At 44.8% G+C, this 24,830-nt stretch overlaps 1 protein-coding gene and 1 long non-coding RNA gene across 4 annotated transcripts in view; one reads left to right on the top strand and one right to left on the bottom strand.

The window, feature by feature from the left end:
• The window catches only part of Tnfaip8 (TNF alpha induced protein 8), a 112,083-nt gene that overhangs the window by 23,551 nt on the left and 63,702 nt on the right, over positions 1–24,830 (bottom strand). The window contains exon 1 of one of the 3 annotated variants that reach the window (XM_021150635.2): positions 15,669–15,997. The exons of the other annotated variants lie outside the window; for them this stretch is intronic. Within the exon in view, the coding sequence (XP_021006294.1) occupies positions 15,669–15,741 (73 nt within the window). The 5' untranslated portion in view covers positions 15,742–15,997. Of the gene's footprint in view, positions 1–15,668; positions 15,998–24,830 lie in introns of those variants that run through there. 3 annotated transcript variants of the gene reach the window in all.
• LOC115029871 lies at positions 15,571–23,668 on the top strand. The gene is made up of 4 exons (XR_003835439.1): positions 15,571–15,770; positions 17,440–17,588; positions 22,147–22,401; positions 22,584–23,668. It is a non-coding gene; the product is annotated as an uncharacterized LOC115029871 (long non-coding RNA).

The raw sequence follows: 24,830 nt of genomic DNA, 5'->3' as shown, positions 1-24,830 counted from the left end.
AGGAAGGAAGGAAGGAAGGAAGGAAGGAAGAAAGAAAGAAAGAAAGAAAGAAAGAAAGAAAGAAAGAAAGAAAGAAAGAAAGGAAGAAAGAAAGGAAGAAAGAAAGGAAGAAAGAAAGGAAGAAAGAAAGGAAGGAAGAAAGGCAGGGAAAAGAAAAGACTGCAGGTATTCTAGACATGGAGAGTTTGGCTCAGATACTTCTTTTTGTGATGGTACCATGGGATATATTTACATCAGTTAATTATGTCAAATTATGTCAAATTTGAAACATGAATCTTCAGTTTCTGCCACCTTCCCACTTAGTAAGGCGTTAAGTAGCCACAGCCTTCGGTCAGCTCAGACAGAGCCAGTCTGCTTAATGTCCTTCCACGCACGGCCTGTCTGCTCTAAGCTGGGTCCTGAACACTGTGGTTCAAACACACACCAGCAGACTGAGGGGTCCCTGTGCAGACTCAGCCTACAAGGCCTTCCTAAGCTTGTGTCTATGAATTGTGTCAGAACTGTTCAGTCTAATTCTGACTCTTGAGACAGGATTGATGTAAGTACTGAGCGTCACATACTCTAGTACCTACAAACCAGGTGATTTGCCCAGAGACATAATAAATATCCAGGTTTGAATAATCCATGGACCTCATGAAAATCACACGTTTTGTTTTTGCAAAGTGTTTTATATTGTGAGCCATCTAGAAGTGGGTCTATTCACACTTTACTGGGTATCGAGCAATTTCTGTTTGCCTACAATGTATTATATTCATCATTTAAAAAGGTACAAAGGGTTAGAGAGATGGGTCAGCAATTGAAAGCTCTTGGCATTCTTACAGAGGACCCAGGTTCAGTTCAAAGCCATCCCTGCCTAACTCAAGTTCCAGGGAGTCCTACACACACACACACACACACACACACAAGACATCTATATAAAATTCCTATCTGCTACTCTCCACTCTAAGAGTCTTGGTTTCTAAAAAAACGAATCAATATTTTCCATCAAGAAACTGTTTTTACTTGATGAAAATTCATACATAGAATTTCAAATTTTTAAAATTAAGCTTTATTCTAAACCAAAGCTGGCACTGCTTTCTCCTGCTTCCGTGTGAAAAAAGAGGTATGAATAAGGAAAGCACTCAACAGCACACATTCTAGCGTCAGTCATGTCTGGCCCGATTGCAATACTGTGTTGACTAGTTTTATGACAACTTGACCCAAGCTGGAGTCATCCAAAGGGCGGGAACCTCAATAGAGGAAGGGGCTCCAGAAGATCAGGCTGTAAGCAGACAAGACTGTGGGGCATTTCCTTAGTCAGTGATAGATGGAGAAGGCTCAGCATATTGTGAGTAGGAAAACCTCTGGGTTGACCCTCCTAGGTTCCATAAAAGGCAGACAACACAAGTCATGAGGAGCAAGCCAGTACACAGCACCAATCATGGCCTCCGCATCAACTCCTGCCTCCAGGTTCCTGTCCTATTTGAGTCCCTATCCTGACATCCTTCAGTGAGGTGGAAGCTTAAACCAAATAAATCCTTCCTCCCCAACTTGCTTAGGTCATAGTGTTTGATCAGAGCAAGAGTAACCCTGACCAAGACAAATACCTTATGCTTTATGTTTACAATTTATTTCTAAACTTAGCAAACAAAGTGTAGCCCTGTCACTGAAGATGGTTCAAAGAACTGATAATGACTTCACCCTAAGCCAACTAACAATATTTGCATGCATTTTGTATTTTAAATCCTCTTTCCCCTGCATGGCTGTGTATTTGGCAGACAAATGGTAACTCAAGTGACCAGCACAGGCTGAGTCGGGGATGCAGAGAAGAAAGTGCAGACAATCCTGTCTCACCGATGTTGCATCTATTCATAATCTCTACAAACTATAGTCAAAACGGCTTTCTTTTGTAATTTTCATATTATTTAAAATGTCTCCTATGTGAATTCTGGATTACATAGGAAGAGACTCAATAGTCACAGTTTTTATTTTATAGTCAATCCTTCTTAAACCCTAACACAGGGGGAGGATGCTGCTTAAAGAGGTACCAGAGTTTTTGTTATTGTTGTTGTTATTTTAAGTTAAAGGAGGAAAAATTACAAAAGTTAGAGAGAAGGAAAAGGGGCAGAAAAAGAAATTTCTTTTAGAGCTAAAGGCCAACAAGATCACTAAAAATATTTTGGAATTTGTCAAAATGGCATGGTTCTCCCTGAGTGAAAGAGAGATATGATTTAAAGAAATCTAAAGGGCTGGAGAGATGGCTCGGTGGTTAAGAGCACTAACTGCTCTTCCAGAGGTTCTGAGTTCAATTCCCAGCAACCACATGGTGGCTCACAATCATCTATAGTGAGATCTGACCCCCTCTTCTGGGGTGTCTGAAGATAGCTACAGTGTACTTACATATAATAAATAAATAAAATCTTAAAAAAAAAAAAAGAAGTCTAAAAGACACTGACTAACTGGAAGGAGCTTTAGGAGTGGAAAATGTTGCTCCATCATGAGGGCCGTATATTCAAAAGGACAAGTCCACGGTCTGTGCAGCAGTCTAGGGTCACTTTCATCTCTTACCTTACACTGCTCTGTAGGCAAATCAGGTAGGAACCGCAAGAGGGTGGCAACTGAAAAGGAGGGAAAACTCAAAGAACAAAAAAAGTAGAAAATACAGACCTAGAAGATTCTCAAGACAATTAAAATATCCTCATAATTCACTTAAGAAAATCAGTAAGACACCCAAAGCCTGAGAGCAGTTTCAGTCTCCATAATACAGAAAGGTGGGTGAACAGAGGACCTGGGAAAATGTAAAGTAGCCAAGGGGCTGGCTTTGAACTTCAACACGCAGCAAATGTTGAAACGAGCGACAAAGACCTATTATGTCCAAAATCCCCTGCTTTATTTAAGGCTTGGAAAATGGTTAGTCATATCTATCCTAAACACTTCCTGTCCACAGGCAGGCTGATGGCAACCAACTGCCAAGTTCAGTAGCTGCCTACATTTGGTCAATTGACTCATTCATGAACTAGGAAAAAAAAAAAAGCACCATAGATTGAAAAAAAAAAATCTGGCTGAGTAAATCTATGGATAGATATACAATGAAAACCAAGGACTATTTCACAAGAGAGAGAGGGGAGGGGAGGGAGAGGGAGAGGAATCTGGTCTGTGAAAAAAATAAAAACCAGGAGAAAAGTCACAGACAATTCTACTCTAAGAGAACAAGTACTGGTTCTATGATAACTCTTGAACTTCTATTAAATATAACAGTTCTCTCTCCCAATCTGTCCTAGTGGACACTTATTGCAAATGTGTCCCATCCTAGAATGCCCTGGAAAGTGGCAAAATCAAATAACTGTCTTTATCAGACAAGTCTGGAAGGGACTGTCTTGATTGTCTTAACTGTAGGAAGACCCAACCCACTGTGGGCGGTCCCACCCCTAGGCAGGTGGTCCTGGGCTGTATCAAAAGGCTAGCTGAGCTTTAGCCTCGTCATCCTGAGAGCAAGCAGGAGGCAGCATTCCTCCATGGTCTCTGTGTCAGGCTCCTACTTCCCTAGATGGACAGTGACCTGGAAACTTAGATCCTTTCCTCTCCAGAGTTCGTTTTGGTTAGAGTATTTGATCACAGCCACAGAAAGGAAGCTGGAGCACCTTCCTCTACCATCAATGAATCCAAATGACATTCCACATCTCTGTGGACAAAAATGCCAAAGGCTGTAGCATGCTCAGTGAAGAAAACAGCAGTAACAAGGACAGCTCATCAATTTGTTAGCAGTCCTTTTAGTTTGGTCGAAGCATGCTTTAAAGCAGAGCCGTCTAGAAAACTTAAAGAAACAAGAGCTAAGAGCTAAAACATATCAGGAAGGTATGTGACATTAACGGCTCTACTGGTCGTAATGCTAAGCTAAGTACTCATCTTTAGGAAAGAGAATGGAAAACAAAACCTTTCCCCGGCAACCTCGGGGCTGTGTCAGGCTCAGCTGCCTCTCCCAGTAGCAATTAGAATATACCTGATTAACCCTTAGACGTGTTGAAACAGGCCATCTGCAGCTGTGTAGCCAGGAGACGTGAGGAACAACCCCCCTTTCCCCATAGCCAGACACGCAGATGAAATGATCCCACAGCACGCTGGAATAGGAGGCCGGAACAGGAATGTGAAACAACCACTCCTACGCGTACTTCTAGAGTTATCGGCTTGATCTAGAAGTCAGGACTAAGGCTGAGTGACTAAGGCTGAGTGACCAAGAAATTCATTAGACATCCCAGGCAGTTCAACACAGCCCTGGCTTTTGAGTGGCCCCCAAGTCAGCGCAGGATTCCCAAAGTCACTGCCTTCTTGGCGGGCCCCCTGCGCCAATCCAGCCTGAGAAATTTACTTTTCTATGCTCTTTTAACGGCACCAATCCTTCGGCTCCAAGTTTGCACAATACACTGGCGAACATCTCCCAGCCCGCTCGGCTTCCTGCTAACTCAACCAAAATAAGCAAATTGCCCGAACTTACCCAGGTCACCACCATTTCTTGCCTGGTGAATACTGCTGCTCACTTTGGGAGTTTTCAGTTGCTTTTTGTCCAACTCCCATTCTTTCCTCATGCCTTGATTCCTCCCCCTCCACAAGTCTGCCACAAAGCTCCCACCCATTCCTCTCCTCCCTCCCCTCCCTTCCCCTCCTACCACCCACCCCCTCCCCCCAGTTCTCCCTTTCTGTTCCCTTACTCTGGAATCTGCCAAATGGCCCCTCCCTTGATTTTCTGGGTCCCAGTCCTTCCTCCCCCTTGCCCTTCCTAGGTGCTGCTTGCCCCAGAATTCCACCTCTGTTGACAACTTTTGGGGGAGACTCCTTCTTTAGTGACCACCTTACTCTCAAGAATCTTGTGTCCAGTGTTTGGACCTGTGAACTGAGGAGGGATGTATCTTCATACTAGCTATTTCAAAACTGACTTACTCAGTTTTCATTTTAACCCCGGGAAAGGAAAGAAAATCATTTCATAAGTGCCTTACAATGGGGGGTGGGGTGGGCAGTTGCTGCAGAACTGTTTTACTCTCACAGAATAATTTTGCAGGAAGAAAAAGGTTGTTTCTTTGCTTTTCATGAAGGGTACAGGGGAGATTTCACTGCATGAGTGTGGCCTGTCTTGGGCCTGTCAATGTGAACCGCCTTATTTACTTAGTTCTTAAGTGAAACTATATACATAAACACTATCTCCTGGTTTCTCACCAGGAGCAAGCCATGCAACATATTTCTGCTGGCATATGATGGCAGTTTTCTACCTTAATTACAGGACAAAACTGAAGTTTCTCAGAATGCTTCAGGGAGTCTCAGTCCCACTTAACATGTTTAAACTCACATCCAAAGAGCTCTGACTTAGATGTGAAAGACAAGACCACCCCGGCAAAGCCCACTGGTGGCTTCCCACGACATACAGCGTATGCCTGAAGTAAATGCATGAGGAGAGAGGAAGTTAGACACAAGGGAGGAGAGCACATTTCTTTTATTCTCACGAGCACAAAGACCTGTATGACACTGTGATATAATAAGAAATACTTATTCAGTCTTCATTTCTGGCTCCTGGCCAGAGTTTCTAAAACCCTGGGGATTTCCTAAGTGATAGGAACATCTTTTATTATATGTTCTCGGTTCACTGTTTCTGTCACAAACGCTCTAAGTGCGAGAAACATTTTGTTCCTCACAACAAAATCTTACCTATTTATGCTAATGAGGCGTCTCAGACAATATGGACAGTTTGCCACAGAACCAACCGAGTGACAGGAGGTGGGAACTCTGCCTAGAGGAGCAGGGAGGAACTGGAGACTCAGTTCAGCCACTAACATCTAACGATCTGAGCCCCTCATGCAAGTGCTGGGAGCTGGTACCCCTGGAGTCACAGCGGTGCTTGGGCTCCCACACCTGTCTTTGGTATGTCTTCCGTTTGGTTCCTTTTTTTCTAAATCAGACATTTCCCTGAGCTTTTGATCTGTTGTAGCCTGTGGGAGAATTGTTCCCATCCTTTTTTCGTTTACCTTTTCCTGGCTATCTTTTCCTGTTTCTTTTACGCGCTGAAGTGTATCTGATGTGATGTCTCAGAGGCCTGTAGGAGCTCCCCAGGCTCCTCTCAACACTGATGGGAGGTGCTGGGATGTACAGAACAAACGGAGCCTGCTGGTTACTAAGCCTTGGACATCACACACAAAGGGAGATGATGGGCAGCTTAGGAGACTGGGTATTTACAACAGGACAGTCTTCATTCCCCCACTAAATACCAACCGAATACCTAAGGCACATTCCAATCCTATGACAGCCTCCTCAAGCTTTGGCTTCCAGGCTTCCTTAAACCCAACTCCACTCAAGGCCTCACACCAAGGCAAAGTTGCCTCTAACACAGGCTCAGCCTTGGCTGGCCATTTCTTCCATGGACTACTCTCCTGGCTTCGAAAGAGCCCATTCTCTCTGGGATTTCCTCCTCCCATTTGCACGAGACTAATGCTGTCTCCTTGACTAGCTCCATCTCTCTCTGCCCCTGTAGAACAGTTGTCCTCAGGAACTGAAATCATGGTTTTAGCCTCTCCTTCCTTTACACTCTTCCTCTTGGAGATCAGAGAGCAACTGATCTCCCCATCTAACTTGGCTCCTCAGTATTCTTAAGCTAAGCCTTGTTCATTACTATGGAGCTAGAAGACCCTCCATCCATAGTGTCATCTGTAAGTCTAAGTACAGTGACCATCTTAAACATCGTTAACATGCTGTAGGGTACCAAGTCGGAAAACCTAGACTTTGTAGTGTTGGTGATTTGCAGAGCAGGACTTGTTTTCAGTTTGCTCCCAACTCGGTCATTCTCACCAGGGTGCTACCCCCCTGCAGCTAACTCTTTCAATGCTGGCAAACCATCTGAACAAGACCTGACACTCATTCTCTCATTGTCATTGTAAGGGGCTGTGGAAGACAGTAGGCGGCTGGCCCTCAATCACCTCATAAACACAAATGTTCTGACTCCCAGAATGCACCAGGCTGGCAGGCTCCAGGGAAGGTAAGGCTGTGGGAGGGGCATCTGTCGGGGCAATGGCATGCTCCATGCCAGGTGCTGACTTGACTCTTCCACCCACACACATACAACACATTCTCCTGAGGAATGTGTTCCCCGCCCAGCCAGGACTCCCAGCAACGAACTGGCCTTAAATGATAGCCTTAAAGGAATGAAAACAAGTGAGTCCACTGGTCAGGCCTCCCTCTCTCCTTTGGCCTGTTGCTTTCAAAACCAGGGAGTCTTATAGTCTTTATTTGTAGAGCTGAATAGTATTCCATCATGCCTTATCTCTTATTGTCACTGGAGAAGGTTGAACAGGACCACTTCCTTCATTCAAACATCCCATTTACACTTTTAAACTCCTCCAAACGGTCGTGAATGGCACCTAAACAGACAGATTAGAACTCTCCTGCTTTAAGGAGATCTCGGAGCCTGAAGCCAGAGCCTGTGTTCGCATACAGCCTCACTTGTAAAACAGGCCAGGAAGAGGGTAGAAGAAGCCTAGTGGGCAGTGTCAGCCTTGGTGCCGCATCTCTGAGACAAAATATTTCTTTAAAAAGATCTGGGATGCAATGCTACTTCTAACCCTGGAGCACGGTGTTTCTGCATGCACTTTGCAATACGGATTATTTTCCTTACGAAGCACTTGCTAGACAGACCTTTTGTAAACATTATAGACACACACAGGGCTTCATTTCATCCTAATTTTTTCTCCGTATTATTTTAGGAACAACTCTCTACACGGAGAGCACATGTATCATCATGCTTGTTTCCATAATTTCCAACAGAAATGCCTACAAACAAAAGGTTGTGGCAAGTCATTGACTCTTGTATCATGTTCAGATGAAATCACCGGATCCTGAGATTTTTCTGGCTGCTGTGTTCTCTTCCACCCACCCACCCACCCACCCTTTGGCTACTTCCTGGATTACTAATAGCCAGGAGCAGGGAATTTAATCATCCACTCTCTCCTGACAGTCCACTGTTATCATAATCCAAGAACAACAAAAGTATGATGTATAATCAGGCTGGTAATATTTTCAGAGGCGTGTGTGGGGATCCTCAGGTGTATTTCAGCATTTAGAGGTAGGGGTAGTCCCAGGTACTGCAAGGCCAGCGAGCGGCTCACTATAGAAGAAAGAGTGTACCATACATAGGTCAGAATGAATTTTCTTTTCTTAGTCCTTGTCAGCACATTGTACTCTCAGGCTAGTGACTACACAAACAGAAACAGCTAACCATGTCTGGCCTCTGAGATAGCATGCTATGCCTTTGATATTATGTATGATGCCAAGCTCAGGAAAACCAAGAACCAGGCATTACAGCACAGCCAGCCTTCATCACTACATAGCTTTGCTTCATCATTCCAGNCATTANAGCACAGCCAGCCTTCATCACTACATAGCTTTGCTTCATCATTCCAGNCATTANAGCACAGCCAGCCTTCATCACTACATAGCTTTGCTTCATCATTCCAGGCATTATAGCACAGCCAGCCTTCATCACTACATAGCTTTGCTTCATCATTCCCTTTGCCAAGCAAGAGTCAGGGAGAGAAGACACACGGCAGGTACCCAGCAAGGCAATACATGAGAAATGGAAAGTGTCACGCCATAGATGACTGAGACAGTGAGAATTAATAACACTGTGTGTAGCTACACAGTGTCCCAGAGGTCTCCATTACCGCATAAGAAGATTCTAGTAAGTCACCACCATGAAATAACCGAGCCTCCCCTCTCCCAATAATAATTGCTTGGCCAGCAAAACTATGAAACTCCTAGAGGAAAACCTTCAGGATAATGAAACAGAATGGGGCTTTTAAGGGGAGAGGACTCAAAAGACAGAAAACTAAAGCAAACGCAAACAAATGAGATTATATGACATGGTCAAGGCTTCGTGGGCCAAAGGGAACCATAAACACTTAGCCTACAAAACAGAAGATATCTGCAAACCATTCACCCGACAAGCAACTGCCATCTGCCATGTTTGGGGGTCAAGGGACTCAACGGTTAAACGGTCAAATGCTTGTGTTTAGTCGCCCAACAAAACCTGGAGGAACTGTCTGTGTTTCTCAAACGAATACAAATGCCAAATCAATACAAATGGCCAAAGCGTTTGTTCAGCCCTTGTCATCAGGGAAACGTAACTGGAAACTGTAGTGACATGCCATCACCTCAGTGACAATAGCCGTCAGCAGGAGAAACAAAATCAAGCGCTGGCATTTATTTTGGGGGGCGGGAGGAGAAATTCTTACACACTATTGGTAGAAGTATAAAAAATATATATAGCATTATAGAAAACAGTACAGAAGTTCCTCCAAAGCAAGCAAGCAAGCAAACAACAGAAACAGCTTTATCACACCATCTAGCAGTCTCACTGTGTGTATATCCAAAGGAAATAAAATCAGTACATCAAAGAAGTACCCGTACCCCCATATTTAACATAGCACTTTATAATAACCAAGATCTGGAATCCACATGGGTTTCAGACTGAAAAATAGATAAAGAAATGGTGAGTATAAAATGCAATACCTTTCAGCCATAAAAATAAATGGATTCTTGTTCTTTGTGACAATGTGACTAGACCTTATTCTATTGGGTGAAGTAAACTAGGCACAGAAAGTCAAATATCACATGTTCTCATATGGTCAGGTACAAAATACATTACACAGAAGGCGTAAGTTCCAGCATTCTCCAGTCTGGCGGTGACTACAATTAACTATAACATCAAATAGTGAAGAAGGTACCTCCTGCACTTGGGTTCCTCTCTGTTTGTAGGATGCACACACCTGCTACCAGCTTTTCTAGATCTCCTGCACTTGGGTTGAACAGAGGCACTTGAGGGTGCCGGGAGGCTGCCTCCTGGATAGCGGTAGCAGAGAGAGTCATACAAGTATGAAATGAGAAGAATGCCCAGCCCTGACTCTAGTATGGAGAATAACTCAGTATATTCTGGCTTCAATACTGCTTCTTCTGTGTTCAAGGAAATTCACGATGCAGGCCCTGACCCCAGAGATGAAGCGCACTTGCTTGTTTTGCTTGTAGTAGTCACAGCACTTGAGTGAAAAATTTAAGAAAATCAAATAGGCTTGTCCTCTGGATTTGGAAGGCACTGTTTGTATTTCTGTAAAGAGGCTATGGCGATGCCTCTAAGCAATGCTCTCCAGGATGCTCACATGTCTTGATTTAAAATTAATTCTTTAATGGGGCATCATTGGCTCCTTCCATATGAGGTGACCCCAGTTTGGCATAGGGGGTTCAGGAAGGGAAAAAATGTATAGCTGCGTTGTCAAAAAGTTCCTAATAAAGCGCGGATAAACATAACTAATGACTGTACACAGGGTCAAAACAGTGCACGCTGGGAAAGTGTGGGAGGGCAGGGAACAGCCTGGAAAAGCATTTTCTGCCAAACGTGTGTACATGGAGACAGAATCCACTTGAGGCAGAGCCAGAGAGAGATCACAACCAAGGAAACAGGGCTGCTGTGAAGAATGAGGAAGCAGAGGCCTGCTGGCCAAGTGGTGGGGTGGATTGTGTGGTCAAGGTCATGCAAATAACAACTTCTCGATGCAGAGAAACTGCCTTTTCACAACTGAAGGGATCTGCTCCCATTTCCCACAACCACTACTGGAAGCAGAAGGAGTGTCTCCCCCCAGCAGCAAGGGCAGGAACTCCAGCTAGCCAAGACCAATCAGATGGCTAATCTCTAGGATGTTGAAGGTTGAGGAGGACCAAATACTCTGTAACAGAAATCTGAGCAGTCAGAGGCAGTGGCGGCAACCTAACCAGACTGTTCTTGGGTATCTGACTCTGCTGTCTAATACATCCTGAAATCCTGGGTTTTCAGCCTGTTCGAGGGTGCTGTCGGCTTGATCTCAAATGTCCTCCAAAGACTTAGAATGTTTAAAGGCTCTCAATATACAATTAGAAGATGGTGGGGTTTTCCAGTAACTGGAAGGGTACCAAGGTGAGACCTTGGCGTGTCTTTGCTCTCTTTAGCTTCTTGGCCACCACGTTAACGGTTTTCCTTCCTCATGACAAGCTGCCTTGAGCACAGACCCAAGGCAAGAGCTCCATCCATCAGGCCCTGAGACCTCTAACACTGTGAGTCAAAATAAATCTTCATCCAGTGAGGTACATTCCTGAACTCCTAGAACCCAGGAAGGCAGGACAGGAGGACAGTGACTTTAAGGCCTAGCATAGGCTACAGAGTAAAATCCTATTTCAAAACCAAACAGTAATTTATTTATTTTTTTTAAAAAGTGTTTTCATAGAAGTTAATCACATCAGAAATCTTGTTATAGTGACAGAAAACTAACACAGAATATATGAATTATTCAAAATTTCCAACAATTATTTTGTTTACAACAAAAGAAACTACATTCCACTTTTTGCCATTGGAAGGCTAGTGACTGGGTTGATTACTATAACAATCAGAGCACAAATGCCACGGTAAGGACACATAAAGAAGATATATTCCAGGACTAACGAGGAAGGTAAAGTGGCTGAACTTTCTTGGTGACCAATTAGAGGCAGAAGACAAAGGAAAGGACAGAGTTGGTGAGAACATCCAGGCCTATAGTTTGGAATCCAAAAAAAGAAGGGTGTAGCATGCATGCATAGGAGACACAGAAGGGAGATCAGATCTGCGCTGGCAGAAGGGGTGCGGTCATGGTAGACTTATTGAATGGAAGGTCCCTGTTCAATGTTCAAAGCATAATGTCTACTGGGAAGCCCAGACACAGGTGGTTCTTAGGAGTCCAAGATGGAGGTATAGCAGAGTGGATAAAGAGCCAGAAAAGAGCAAGGTCCTCCAAAGGTATGGTGAAATCCAAGGAACCAAGAAAGATGTTGGTCCCTAGTATTAAATATCATGTGTTTTGTTGTTGGTGGTGGTTTTAATTGCATTTGTTTATGTGGTGTGTGTGTGTGTGTGTGTGTGTGTGTGTGCCATGGGAGGTGTATAAAGGTTGCAGAGGTCAAAGGACAACTTGTAGGAATTGGTTTTCTCGTTCCCCATAGATTTCCAGGGATTGAACTCAGGTCATCTGGCACAGTGGCAAGCACCTTTATTGCATGATCCATCTCACTGGCCTTTAAATTGTTATTATTATTATTGTTATTATTATTACTAGCAGTTCTTTTAAAAGGACAAAAGATATGAGCAGAGGGTAGTGATAATTTTGACACATTTGTGGAATGATGAACCAAAAAGACGAAAGACAAAAAAAAAAAAAAAATCTCATGAAGCAAAACACAAAAGCAACCAGATTTCAGTAAGATAAGATAGCAGGGAAAGAGCATTTAACGGCCAGGCATGTTGCTTTGTATCTGCAACCCCAGCACATAGGAGGCTGAGACAGGACCACCACTGTGAGCTCCAGGCTGGCCTAGGCTACATAGCCAGATGATGTCTTGAAAATAAAAACAATCAAAGCATTTTTTTTTAAAAAAAAGGTTCATTTTAAAGGTTGGGTAAGTAATGCCTATAGTTGGACAAAGCGATGAGAAGAAGCCTTATACATGAGTCACTTGTTTACTCTATGGTGGCTCATGAGCACCTCTACGGCGCAGGTTCTAGAGATAGCAGTGGAGGCTAAGAAAGACTCTTTTGATCAGGAGCCTGCCCAGGAAGAAAGATTAGCTAGCGTGGTGTGTGCCAGCAAGGAAAGGGACAGGTGTTCTGAGAGAAGGAAACTGGGGGTCCTGGTTCAGACTGGGGGGCGGGGTGCCTCGACCAGAAAAGGCTTCTCCAAAGAGTAGACTAAGAAAAGAGTTCAGATAAAGAAGAGAGTATCAGGGCAAAAAAGAATAGCGGCGAATACTAGTACCCTAGAATGGGGGAGTGCCCTCTCATCTAAGCATGGAGAAGTCATGAAAAATAGTGTGGGACCCCAAGATGGAAGGGTGTCATTCTGGGGTAGCAAAGACACCTACTCCAAGGTTGATGGTGAGTGTGGCTGAAGGGGAGGCTGCCAGTCTACAAGCAGGAGGTTGTGTAATGGCCGCCATGTTTGTTGTGAAATAGCAGGACTGGTGAGTCAGGAGAGGCCTAGGTTACGTGGTAAAGGGAAATGGCTGGTGTGGGCAACAGAGGAGAGAGCTGCACTCTCTTGCCAGCCAACCCTCCGTTCTCTCCCAAGTGCTCACAAAGCGATAATGGCATTCGACATTTCCACTCTAAAAATTCTGATTGATTCCCAAGGCAAAGGAGTCTTGGACCCTTCAGCACTTATGTCTAGATCATCCACAGTGAACTCAACCATCATTCATTTTTACCACTCTCATAATTAAGCCATGCAGTCAACAGGAAGCATCTAAATGCCAGCTATGTGGATATTAATTGACTCCTCAGGAAGCCCATAGCCACAGGAAATTGTTGACAGCCTCTTTTCAAAGGCATTCTCCTCCTTAATAGACTGGGCTCTTCCCATCCACTTATGTCTCCATATCTTAACTCGCCTTTTGATAAAGCAAGTTCTAGATTTTTCCCCCCTCACTTTAAGCACAGTCACTTACTGACGAGCAGGCGAAATGAAAGCAGCTCTTTAAGAGGTTACTATAGACGGGAGCTACCGCTGGCACAGAGTCAAGTGCATTCTAAGCCCTAGGAGCCGAACAATCTCCCCAGTCATATGCATCCACACTCATGCACACGCACAAAAAAACTGGGCTCTAAGGACTTCTGCATCTGACGATGGTTTTTCCAGATTCAATCCCCCCCTCCCCAACCTAATAAGTGCACTAGTCTCTTATTAGGGTTCTAAAGGATGAATTAGAAGTATCTACCATTACAACGAATTAGATACAAAGAATCCAAGGGCAATTTCCTTGCAGCTCAGAGAGTTTGAAGGGCTCCTGCTGATCTCTCACTACACAGAATTGACAAGTTTGCCACCAGAGGAAAGAACTCCACTGTAAGTGAAGGGAGATAGGGAAGATTGGAATCAGAGAGGATAGAGGAGTATGAAAACTGACTGGTAATAGACAGTGTGAGAGATTAGGTCCCATAAAAGCAGGTACACACACACACACACACACACACACACACACACACACACACACACACATCCTAGCAGAAGCTTCAGTGAATCAGCCTGGTCAATAAAGTAATAGTTCACTTTTTCCTCAGACTTAGTAAAAAAGAAAAAGAAAATCTTACCCTACTATCAGTTTAAAATTCTAGCAGAAACGAACATTTTGGGCTTCCTTTAAAATGCAGAGGGCAAAGCCTGTATGGTAGGTACACCGTTGCAGGCAAGGGCAGGTGAGGATCAAGCTAAAGATTACACCAGTTTCCATACAGCTTACAAACTCCCTAGCAGAGCCAGCAAAGAAGGGAACACTGTGGATGTTGCTAGAGGGAGGTATAATACAGTTGACCTAGCAGTTTTTCATCCGATCCCCCCCACCCCCCACTCTTCCCCTTTCCTAAAAGGCCAGGAATAACAGGCCAGGAAGAAAATGCTAATCTAAGTGCTATGCAATTATAAAAAAGTTCAAGGATGGTTTTCTCAGCTCCGCTTTGACTGCTTTTGACTTCGTGTAAATGGTGCAAAACAGAAAAAGAAAGCACCCATCAGCACAAAGTTCTGTTGGTACAGAGGCCCCTACAGGGAAACATCCCAGCTCCAAAAAGCCCACGGGAAGCTCAGACACAATCCTTCTGCTGTCATTTTTTCCACTGGCTGGCCCATATTTCTATTAAACAAGCCCTTTTCAATTGACAGCTTCCCTCATGCCACAAAGCTAGGTACACGACCACACTGGAAAGCCTACATTGCAAAATGCAGAACTTCCCTTGCTCTGCCGCTCGCTGCCTTAGCTCTGACTGACTTGCAACTTAAAGTCTCCCAAAAAGCTACGTGAAAAGAGAGGGAGACTTCACAATCTTGAACAGCCCCCCCCCCACACACACCTGACTAATTTTCCCCAGCTACCCTTAATCCCACCCCCACTTACAAGTGGACTTTTGTATACATCAAGTTGCAGGGAACAAAGCGCACAAACACTCACAGGCAAATAAACTCCCAAGCTAACACCAGCTATAATAGTGTTTTGGTTGGAGCTTGTCCAGCCCTGTCACCAGCTCTGTTAGGAGTAAATGAAACTCTTGCTTTTGCAAAGACAGAAAGGGACAAACTCTCTTGTTTCAAAGGACAGAAAGGCCCCCCTCACATCTTTCAGGCCCCCGGAAACTGCAGGTCTGGCATGAAAATTTTAAATAAAAGGGGGGGGAAGCCTAACATTCCCCAAATAAAGATCTTTCACTTCTCTCCTCACTCTGCTTCCCCTTTTTAGCCGGAAATGTATGTCCCTTCCAATTCTTGACACCCCCTTTCAAAGGGACCCGGACTCAGACTCTTCCTGGGAATCCAGCTTTGGGTTGTCCCCAGGCAGGCAGGCAGCCCATTCCAAGCGCATTTTGTATTCTCAACAGTCAAAGCCCGCTTTCTCCTTTCCAGAGAAATCTGAAAAGCAGCCTTGGTGGGCTGGCTTGGCTAGGTCTGGTGCTGGGTCCTTTGCCCCTTAACTGCCTGGCTGGTGGGACAGGGCTGCCTACTCTCTAAAGTCCAGCCAGGCAGAGACAAAGTTCCCTGAGAGCTCCCATCAGCTCCTGCTCCCGCCTTCCTCCACATTCCTGCGCTGAACTTGGCGAAGTCCAGCGGCTGTCGTACCTTCCCTGGGCTCCTCCGCTTCGGAGAGCATGCTGTCGGGGTGCACAGCCACAGGCGCCACCGCCACGGACATGGACGTGAGGCTGCGAGGCTCCTAGACGAGTGCGATGTGCGCCGGCGGGCGGGACGCGGTGGGAGGAAGCCTCTGAGATCAGAACCTCCCGGGGCGGGCGAGCGGCTGCGGGAGGGATTTTCAGGGGAAAGTTCCGCAGGAGTGACGAATCGAATTGCGCGGGGCTGGGCTGCAGGAGTCCGCCCCCGAGGGGCCACTGCGGGTGGAGGCGACCGGGCAGGTGGGGCCCAGTGCAGGAAAGGTGCCCTGGACAGAACGAATGGCAGCGCGGGGCAGACGTGCAGGGGGACAAGCACTCACTACATCTAGGGAGCGACATTATTAACACTCTCGGTCTTGGGTTTTTACGTGCCCCAATTCTTGAAAACTTTTCGGACTATTATTTTTCAGGCTAGTGATACGGATGCTGTGCTAGCCGCGTTTGGAGGGGGTCCTGTTCACAAAGCAAAACTTCACCAGCGCCAGGACTGGCCTCTAAGGAAAGTAGGGCAGGATAGGCAGAGGGCCCTTATGCATGGCTGGCTCTCTCTAACCAAGCAGCTAGGAGCTAAAGGCCTCTCGGGCTTTGGGAAATGCTGACAGGCAGGAGATAAAAGGGCAAAGGGCGGCAGGACCTAGACAACAGCAGCCATCCTGGCCTCCTCTCCCCTCTCCTCCCCACCTGGCTTCCACCACTGGCTCAGAGGAAGTCATCTTAACTCTGGGGTGGCTACACCAGCTCCCACCAGCCTACCTGTCTTACAGAGATTGGTTTTTTGTTTGTTTGTTTTTTGTTTTTAGCATCAACCCTAGAGTGAGGGGCTCCAAGTAAAATACCTGAAAGGAAAACATCCAATGGAAAGAAATCTCTGGCTGGAGAGTGTTACACTCTCCTATAACTGAGAAAGGTTACAGTCTTTAAGAAATGTATTTTCCAGCTGCCTTTCTTTTCCTTATAGCATTTTTATATGGAAAGGAGGGCGGAGTCCAGGCCTTGTGGTAAATTTAGTGAAAGGACTATGTAAACTGACCAGACTTTTTTAAGTCGTAGTTTAGATTTAATTCTGCTATTTATTATTTATAGGACCTTAAGGGAAAAAAATCTCAAATATCCATCTACTTATCTATAAAATGAAGACAAAAGTAATACGTGATTCACAGATTCGTCTGGTTATTACAGATGGCACTATAAACAAAGTGATATGAAACTGTCAGTTCTACACACAGGTTGTCACTAACTATTGCACCTTATTACAATAAACTTTGTAAAGGATACTCTTGCCTTTTCTTTGCCAATTAGTTTGCCATTCAGTATTGAAGCTATTCACCGTTATAGATAGAGCTCTCTGGTCTGATATTAAATCAGTCGCTACTGCTGAGTGATTCTAACATGCTTGAGACCCTACCAGAATTTTATCTCAGATTTATTGAAAGGGCAAGGTGAACCAAGACATAATAGCCAGAGGGAAGAAAGAAACATCTGGAAAAGATCAGTGCTGTAGAGCCTACGGGAACTGAGCATGGCCGGAAAAGAATAACAGGCTATACCCTTCTGAAAATGACGGTTAACCTTGCTCTCCTGTGCCCTACATCCTAGTGCTGCTGAGACAATCTATGCTCAGTTCTTTTTGTATTCATGGCGGACACAAAGGATGTGGATGCTTCAGAAATCTTTGCCTGTCCTTCGGAGGAATCATTCTGCCCCTCCCTACCCTACAGCATCCGGCTTTGCCTTCCCTCTTCCGCTGGCCAGATGTCCACAGATGTCCACCTGAGCCTCGGAGGAACCTCGCCACAGCTGTTTGCTACACAAATGAGATGCCTTTAGCGAATCTATAGCTGGATCGAAGAAGCAGCACCTTCTGAAGGTGAGGCGGTAATTATGCAAATGAAGACAGCCCAGCTTCCACATCCGTTGGCTCCTGGCAGAAGGCCTTTCTTTCTTCCTTCGGAAAGTGTCCCTTTATGTCATATTTATTAAATGCCCTCTCACAAATCTGAGTATGTGCAAACCTCCCAAGGTCTGTTACATAAAAGTCCTTAATACCCTGCTTTCTTTTACATTGGTTCACAAAAAGTCCTTCAGCCCAGCCCAGGTTAGTCAAGGAGAACATGTGCTGAACGAACAGTTTAAAGGCCAAGACAGCAGCCTGGTAATCAATTTAGCATCCTGTTAACAGCCCTGCAGATCTTTGAACATTCACCAGGATCCTTGAGAAACCTCCAGAGAAACTTTTTTATTCAAATGCAGTCCAACAGTCACCTTGGGGGAGAACGTTCTGATGTGGTTCAAGAGCAACAATGCCCAGGTCATTAAAAAATAGACTGTACAGGATAAGCTATAGCTGTTGGCAGGACCTCAAAGTCATGTGCCCTGGGCAGGCAAACTGTTCTGTTTCATGACCATGACAACAGATAGTTGGTTCTCTACAGCTTTGGTAGCCTTATACTTCTTCCAAGTGAATACTTAGTAGTGTTGATTTGTTGGGCTTTTATTCAAAGAGGGTTGGGCTAGCCAGTGAGTAACACTCTAATATACCACACAGTGATCTGCAACTGCCTATAAGACTATTCATTTTTTGTCTTTTGGAGATGGGGGTTCATGGATCCCATAGAGGTATTTCTATATGGTCAAGGATGCGCTTGAACTTCTGATTCTCCTGATTTGACCCGCAGTGTGCTGGGATTAGAGAGGCGTATACTACCACGTCTAGTTTAGGTGGGGCTGGAGATTGAACCCAGTGCTTCATGCATTCTAGGTAAGCAAGCCCCCTACCAGCTGAGCTATCTCTCCAGTCCCCTACTTACTCTTGTATGTTTAAGAAACAGTCTACTGTCCTTACCTGGGCAGTAAGCTCGGAATTCATGTTAACCATCCACTATCGATCACCTAATATAAAGTAGCAACCAAATCGGCAACATTTCCCATCTAGAGAAGTCCGTACTTAAATCTTACGTTGGGTTCTGACCTCTGTATCCCGTCTCTATCAAGGTGGGAGAATTCAAACACCTCAAGGGTTCTGATGGTTTAATCCATTCCTCCAGGCCTTACCTACGATTTACCCAAGTCACATAGAAGTCTTTAGCTGGAGCTTCCTTCTCTAATTATGATAATTCTGGACCACAGATTAAATGCATTCCTTACAAGGCACCTGGTTCTATGAAAAATGTATTAATGCCAACCCAACTGAGCTAAATCTTTGTAAGCCGACTAAATCTCATGCAACAGGACAAGTCTTTTAAATTACATTCTAATGAAGCCACTTTTAAAAAAAAAAGAGGGGTTGGCTGTAAGTCTGGGCTCTGGGCCCTTTGGCTTACAGAGACCCAGGCGCTTCTGCAGAATGAAGTGGGTTAGAGAATTTGCAGTTCAGAAGGCTAGCAAGCAGAAGTGGGGAGAGCTGGTGTGGCTACTCGGAAACATCATGCACACCCCAGCAGACTCAAGGAGGGTCTGGCCATCTGCAGTGGAAAACACGCACGTCTGCCGAGTGCTCCTGCACCGGCATCTACTGGCTATGGGAATCAGGGAATAAGGAAATAAAAACATGGAAATGAAGAAGTCAAAACTATTGATAGCATGACCAGAGCTGCTTATGGAGCTATCGATAGTTTTTATTTCTGCCCTGGGGTCAGGATGCAGGATCTGAACATACAAAATTATAGGTCACAAAACAGCTGCTTACAGAGTATTCTAATGGCCCGTCTGTTTGACTCGGAGGCTGTCCTCAACTTTTCTATTACCTGTCTGCAAAGACTCCCATGGTCTGTGTACAAAGCTGACCTTTGTTTACCCTGTCCTGAAATATGGAAAAGATCTTTTTCTCAGTCCCACGTGCTTGGGGCTGTGGACTTCCAGCCTCTACCTTCACATTCCATCAAATACCTTGCCATTGAATCCTCTAAAACATGGGGAAGCCTCATTGGGCATCCCTCAGCCCTCACTCGCTGCCCAGGATGCTGGCTCTCCGTGTGAAAGGGTATTTGTGTAACAGTGGAGGCTACTTATGTACCTTCCAATGAGGTTACGCGTGTGCTTCATATGACCTCATATGTTGATGTGTTGACGAGGAGATGGGTACGGTTAGGGAGTTAGAACACAAGGGCCTGAACCGAGAAAGGCCACGGAAGTGTGGAAGTGAGAAGAAAACGGGGCACTGGCCACCAGATTCTGGGAGTGTGTAGCTATGGGTAAATTCCATTCAGATTTTCAATGACAGTTCCAGCAAATCTTACATAATCATTCATGTGCTGGGTGTGAGTGGATAGTTCTGAGGGAGGAGGAGGCAATGACACGGAGGTGCGCGCTGGCAGGCAGACAGCGATGCATCTGGCACACACTTGTTTCCTAGGATTTCACTGTTTGTTTCTGTTTCCCTCCTAAGAAATCACCCTTGCTACAAAGCTTCCAGTAGACTATTAGATGCATGCACCAGGTTGGAAAATGTCTGAAGGTTTCGTGAGTCCCTGGTCCTCTTTCTAGAACGTGCATCCGGGATTCCTTTTGTTTATGTTTCCTCTTTGGAATTGCTGGAGTTTATTGGGAGACCTTTAACAGGATTTCAGTGTGGGCATTAGATTTAGGTTTGTAGGAGAAGGGCAATATATACCCAAGAAATAGGCCTGGCTTCTCCAGAGAAAATGACACCAGTGTCTTCCATAATAGGTGACATGTGTGACTTAGTGGCCTGACTCAGTGGCTTCAGAAGTTATATTCTTCATAGGGTTTTAAATATATTTTTCTCTCCTTGTTTTTCCTTCCAATATGGTGTGGGAGAGACCAAGGGATGGGACCATGGGTATTTATTCTCTGAGGTGCAGTGGACAGGGCAGGCTTCAGAGGAGTGGGATTAAACTGCCAGGTCATATGACTCTGCCATCTTACTATAGGCCTGAAGGGTATACAAAGGAATACCGTCTCTTTGCAGGCATTCTTCACTGTAGATTCTGTTATGTCGAAACTCTTGACTCTTGGTTGGTGAGAGAATTCAACCACACTCAAAGTTGAGGGGACCCTTTCTCTTTCTGTGTCCTTTAAATTTTCTCTGACTTTCTATCTTGTCTCCATTTACCTTTCTGTCCTTTTGTTTAGTCTCAGGGGTTGATGATGGCTGAAGACTCAAATTTCTGAAACTTCTTTATTGCTAAACAGGAAAGGAGAGTCTGTCTATGCAGGGATCAAAAGTCTGGATCTGTCTGCAAAGGTCTCAGCTTCTTAGAGACGGAGGATCTTCGCTCAATGGGAAACTAGTAGAGAGACACTGCTAGCACAGGTTTTAAAGTCACCCCTTGGGATCACCATGGCTAAGATGTAACTAAGCAGAGGAGGTTATATGACTTGTCAAGTCAATGACTGAGGAGCAATGGACTCCAGACCACAGTGTATGAAGGCTGAGCCTTCTTCCTGTCTCCTGCATTCGGGCCCTTGCTTTCTACCCAGTTGCTCATAGAAAAGCCAGTCCTCCCTTCACAGAGGAATACCTCAAAGATTGCTACACTGGAAGGTCACCAAAGAGTTTACAGCTGGCTGTCATTCCAGCACAGACTGCTCTAATCCCTGTTCACATGCTGAGATCACCGCTTCAAATTAAAGCCATTCCATTCTTGACATTTAATGCTTTAAATAAGCTATAAATTTAATAGCCTCTATTTATTCAGCTACACGAGACTACAAATGTGTTGGATCTTTTTTTTTTTAATTAAAAATTCAATTTGGTCCCCAACCAAGCTTCCTTGTATATAACACAACCAGAATTATGGGGTAAAAAGACTCAATTTGAGTTTTTTGTCCTTCTTACAGACAGCAGAATACAGACTGTGTATATAGCACAACCAGAATTAAGGGGTGAAAAGACTCAATTTGAGTTTTTTGTCCTTCTTAACCATACTAGTTAAGCCTTGCTTGCGTTAAAAGGGATCCCCTCTATTCCCTGTCTTTAAAAGAATTTCCTCTAGAAACAGGCAAGCTGTTAAGCCTCTGTTTGTACATCTGTAAAATGGGGAAAATGCCACTTATTTAACAGTCACAGTGATAAAAACAAGCAAGGAAGCTGGCTGGGTACACAAACTATAGCGTGCCCCTTATCTCTTTCCTGTGTATTTTCATGAACGAGGCCAGACTGGTTTGGGCTGTTGAGGAATGTCTTTTTGGAACCCTACATGCTGACCCAGATTGATGTGGCAAAGCTGTAGATAGCAAACATACCAGGGCTGGAATCCTTCCTATGCCCAGGTAAGTGGGGACAAATGGAAGACAGCCCCATTTCTTTCTAGTTAGAAAGTTCCTCTTTCTAATGAGCTGGAATTGAAACTTAAAAACTGGAAAATGACTCCCCTTCTAACCACTGCCCCTTCCTCCTCACTCTGACAAAAAAAGTCTGCAAGGAGATGAGGATAGACTTATGACTGAGTTTCCTTTTGGAGCAGCCTGAGAGAGACCCCCTCGCCCTGGCTGGCTGACCGTAGCTGCATGCAATCTGAGACGCTTATGCAACTTCCCAGCGCTGATGGGCTGCGCACATCTGTGATTGATTACTGTGAAGCGTTCAAAAGCCAGAGGCTCTGCCTGGGACACCCAGTGATCACCTCCTCTCTCTACCTTGTGTTCACTTCGAGGGGCCACAGAACTACGCCGAGACAGGCTGAGTAAGGAGTCTCGGCTGACTGCATTCAGCAGAGAAGGTGTGTGTGTGTGTGTTTTGTATTTTTGTTTTGTTTTGTTTTGTTTTGCAAGTTTCTGAATAAAATTTGAGATCCCAAAGTCATGCTCCACATGTGGAAAGCTGAACTCAGACTCTTAGTCTGAGATCTGTTTGGCAGTTGAAGCTACGTCCAGTTGTCATATTCTGCTTCTTTCATGTCAGATTTTGGACAAGAACAGAACCTACGAGGTTTTGACCATGTGCCAGGTGGTCACAGTTTAAGAGACAGAAGAGGCTCGTGGAGAAACTCCAGGAGGGATGGGCTTTCCAGGCGCGGTGGCCAAGCCGACACTGGACAGACAAACTCAGCAGGCGGTAAAATGTGAACTGATGCAGAACTTATCCAAACAGGGTTCAGGGCAAGAGCAGAGGTTCCTTTTCTGCTGTGGCTCAGGAGGTTTTCCACTTGAATAGGTCAGGTTCTGAAACTGGTTTATTTGGCCAGTCCCTAAAGAGGAGCTATAGACATATGTGTCAGTTACCCCTCAGAGTATGGGGTGCATGTTTTGACAAGCCCCCTCACCTGAGTCGTGTACAGACTACAGAATGTGATATCAAACCCATGAACTTTGTAGGAAAAAAAAAAGGTAAAAAAAAATCATTAACTTTCTCAATTTGAACTCTATTTCCACTGATTTTTTTTTTTTAACTACTAAATTCAGCAAAGTCCCCTTGCATGGCACTTAATTTTTTTTTCAATTTCAGCTATATGTGATCAGATACAAAAAATAATGACATAGTCCCTGGAGCGCTGTTCACCCTAATTTTATCTTGGAAAACATGACGATGCAGAGCTGGGACTTTGTCCCTCTCCTGACCGCTTTCTGCACCTCTGCCTGGCCTTTGACCCTGGTAGCCCTTATACAGGAGATGTGAGTGCTACATCAAAGATTGTGTAGTTTTTGAAAAACTGATAGATGTGTATGATCAATGGCTCAATAGTAAAAGGTGCTTGCCACCAAGCCCTGGAGCTGTCATGGTGGAAGGAGAAAACTGACTCTCCCTCAAACTGTCCCCTGACCTTCCTGTGTACACACCCTCACACATGCACGCACGCCCAGAAATAAGTGTGAAATAGAGAAAGAATGACCATAAAAACATTGAGAGAGGATAACTGAACATCCCCAAGTAGCATCCTGTGATGTTTTAGTGCACTGTATGCTGATCTACGAAAGACACTTGGAGTCTCTCATCCTTGTCAACATTTTCATTTCTCTGTATTAAAAACAAACAAAATAATAATAAAAAAGAACACTCAGAATGTTCTTTTCTAGTTATTTTGAGGTATCCATCTCCCCATAGCAAACGTTTCTAAAAGGGAGGCAGCTATTGCTGATTCCAAAGAAATCACAACCTGTTCCCATGCTAGAAGCAACACTCGGTCCATGACTCTTAGAAACGTTGAGGGACAGGCTGCTTAAGTCTTAAGTGACTTTCTAGGAGGTCTTCAAAATTAACAATCACTATACAATTTTTACTGTATATGACTCTAATTCATTCCTAACTACATCAGCACCTTAGACTCTCATTAGTTATAATGGTGTGGCCTCAAGTTGCTGATAAGGACTCACAACTACAGTTCTGAGATGTTTACATTGGATGCTACCATAAGCTCACAAGGGCACCATGGCATAATACAGACTGGGGACAAGGAGAGGAAGAGAATAACATCTAACCTCTTGCGCAACGCACAATGCATAAGCTCTTTGCTCGGGTTGGCTACAATTTAATATCACATTGTGTCTGTGTGATGACATCATTTCTTTCCAAAGAAATGTGATAAACACAAGATTTCAGCTGATGGAAACACAGATCAGGAAATTAGGGTTGCAGGCCCTTAGCTGATCTCAGGGTTGGAGAAGTTGTGAGGTGGCTCACGACAGACTCTCTCACTTCACATTCTAAGCCTGTTCTTCATTGCCTGCCATGAGAAAACTCAGGGGTCTTTCTTTAGCCATTCTTCTACCGCTGACAGAAGTCTGTGTTTATTCAGGACAGCACCAATGAAGTTTTATAGGAAGACGTTCCCTTCCAGGTCTTGGTACTTGCTTTTTGTGGGTGCCTTAGGCATCTAGCTCCCTAGGACAGACACTTCCTCAGCTGGCACCCGCTGTGCACTTGACTGACTGGTACGACCCGGCCTCGGGGAGCCCCTTCTGGCATCGCCTTCGAGTAATGGGCAAATGTCCCAAGTGAGAAGACCCCTTATGAACAGCAGGCCTCAGCAGCTTAGAGGGTGAATTTCCAACAAGTTCTACCATCACAACAAACACCTAGTGACTTCACTGCCACCCAGTGAGCCAATATCTAGAGTGGAGAAAGCTGTTCTTTCTTGTTTTCTAGCAAGCTCTGCATTTCCTACCAGCCAGTCCCCATCAGAGTTCATCTTTCTCTCTCTCTCTCTCTCTC

The sequence above is a fragment of the Mus caroli genome, chromosome 18 (assembly GCF_900094665.2).
Source record: "Mus caroli chromosome 18, CAROLI_EIJ_v1.1, whole genome shotgun sequence".
Lineage (NCBI taxonomy): Eukaryota > Metazoa > Chordata > Mammalia > Rodentia > Muridae > Mus > Mus caroli.
Note: the sequence above shows the minus strand (reverse complement) of the source record. Positions and strands in the feature narration are given on the sequence as shown.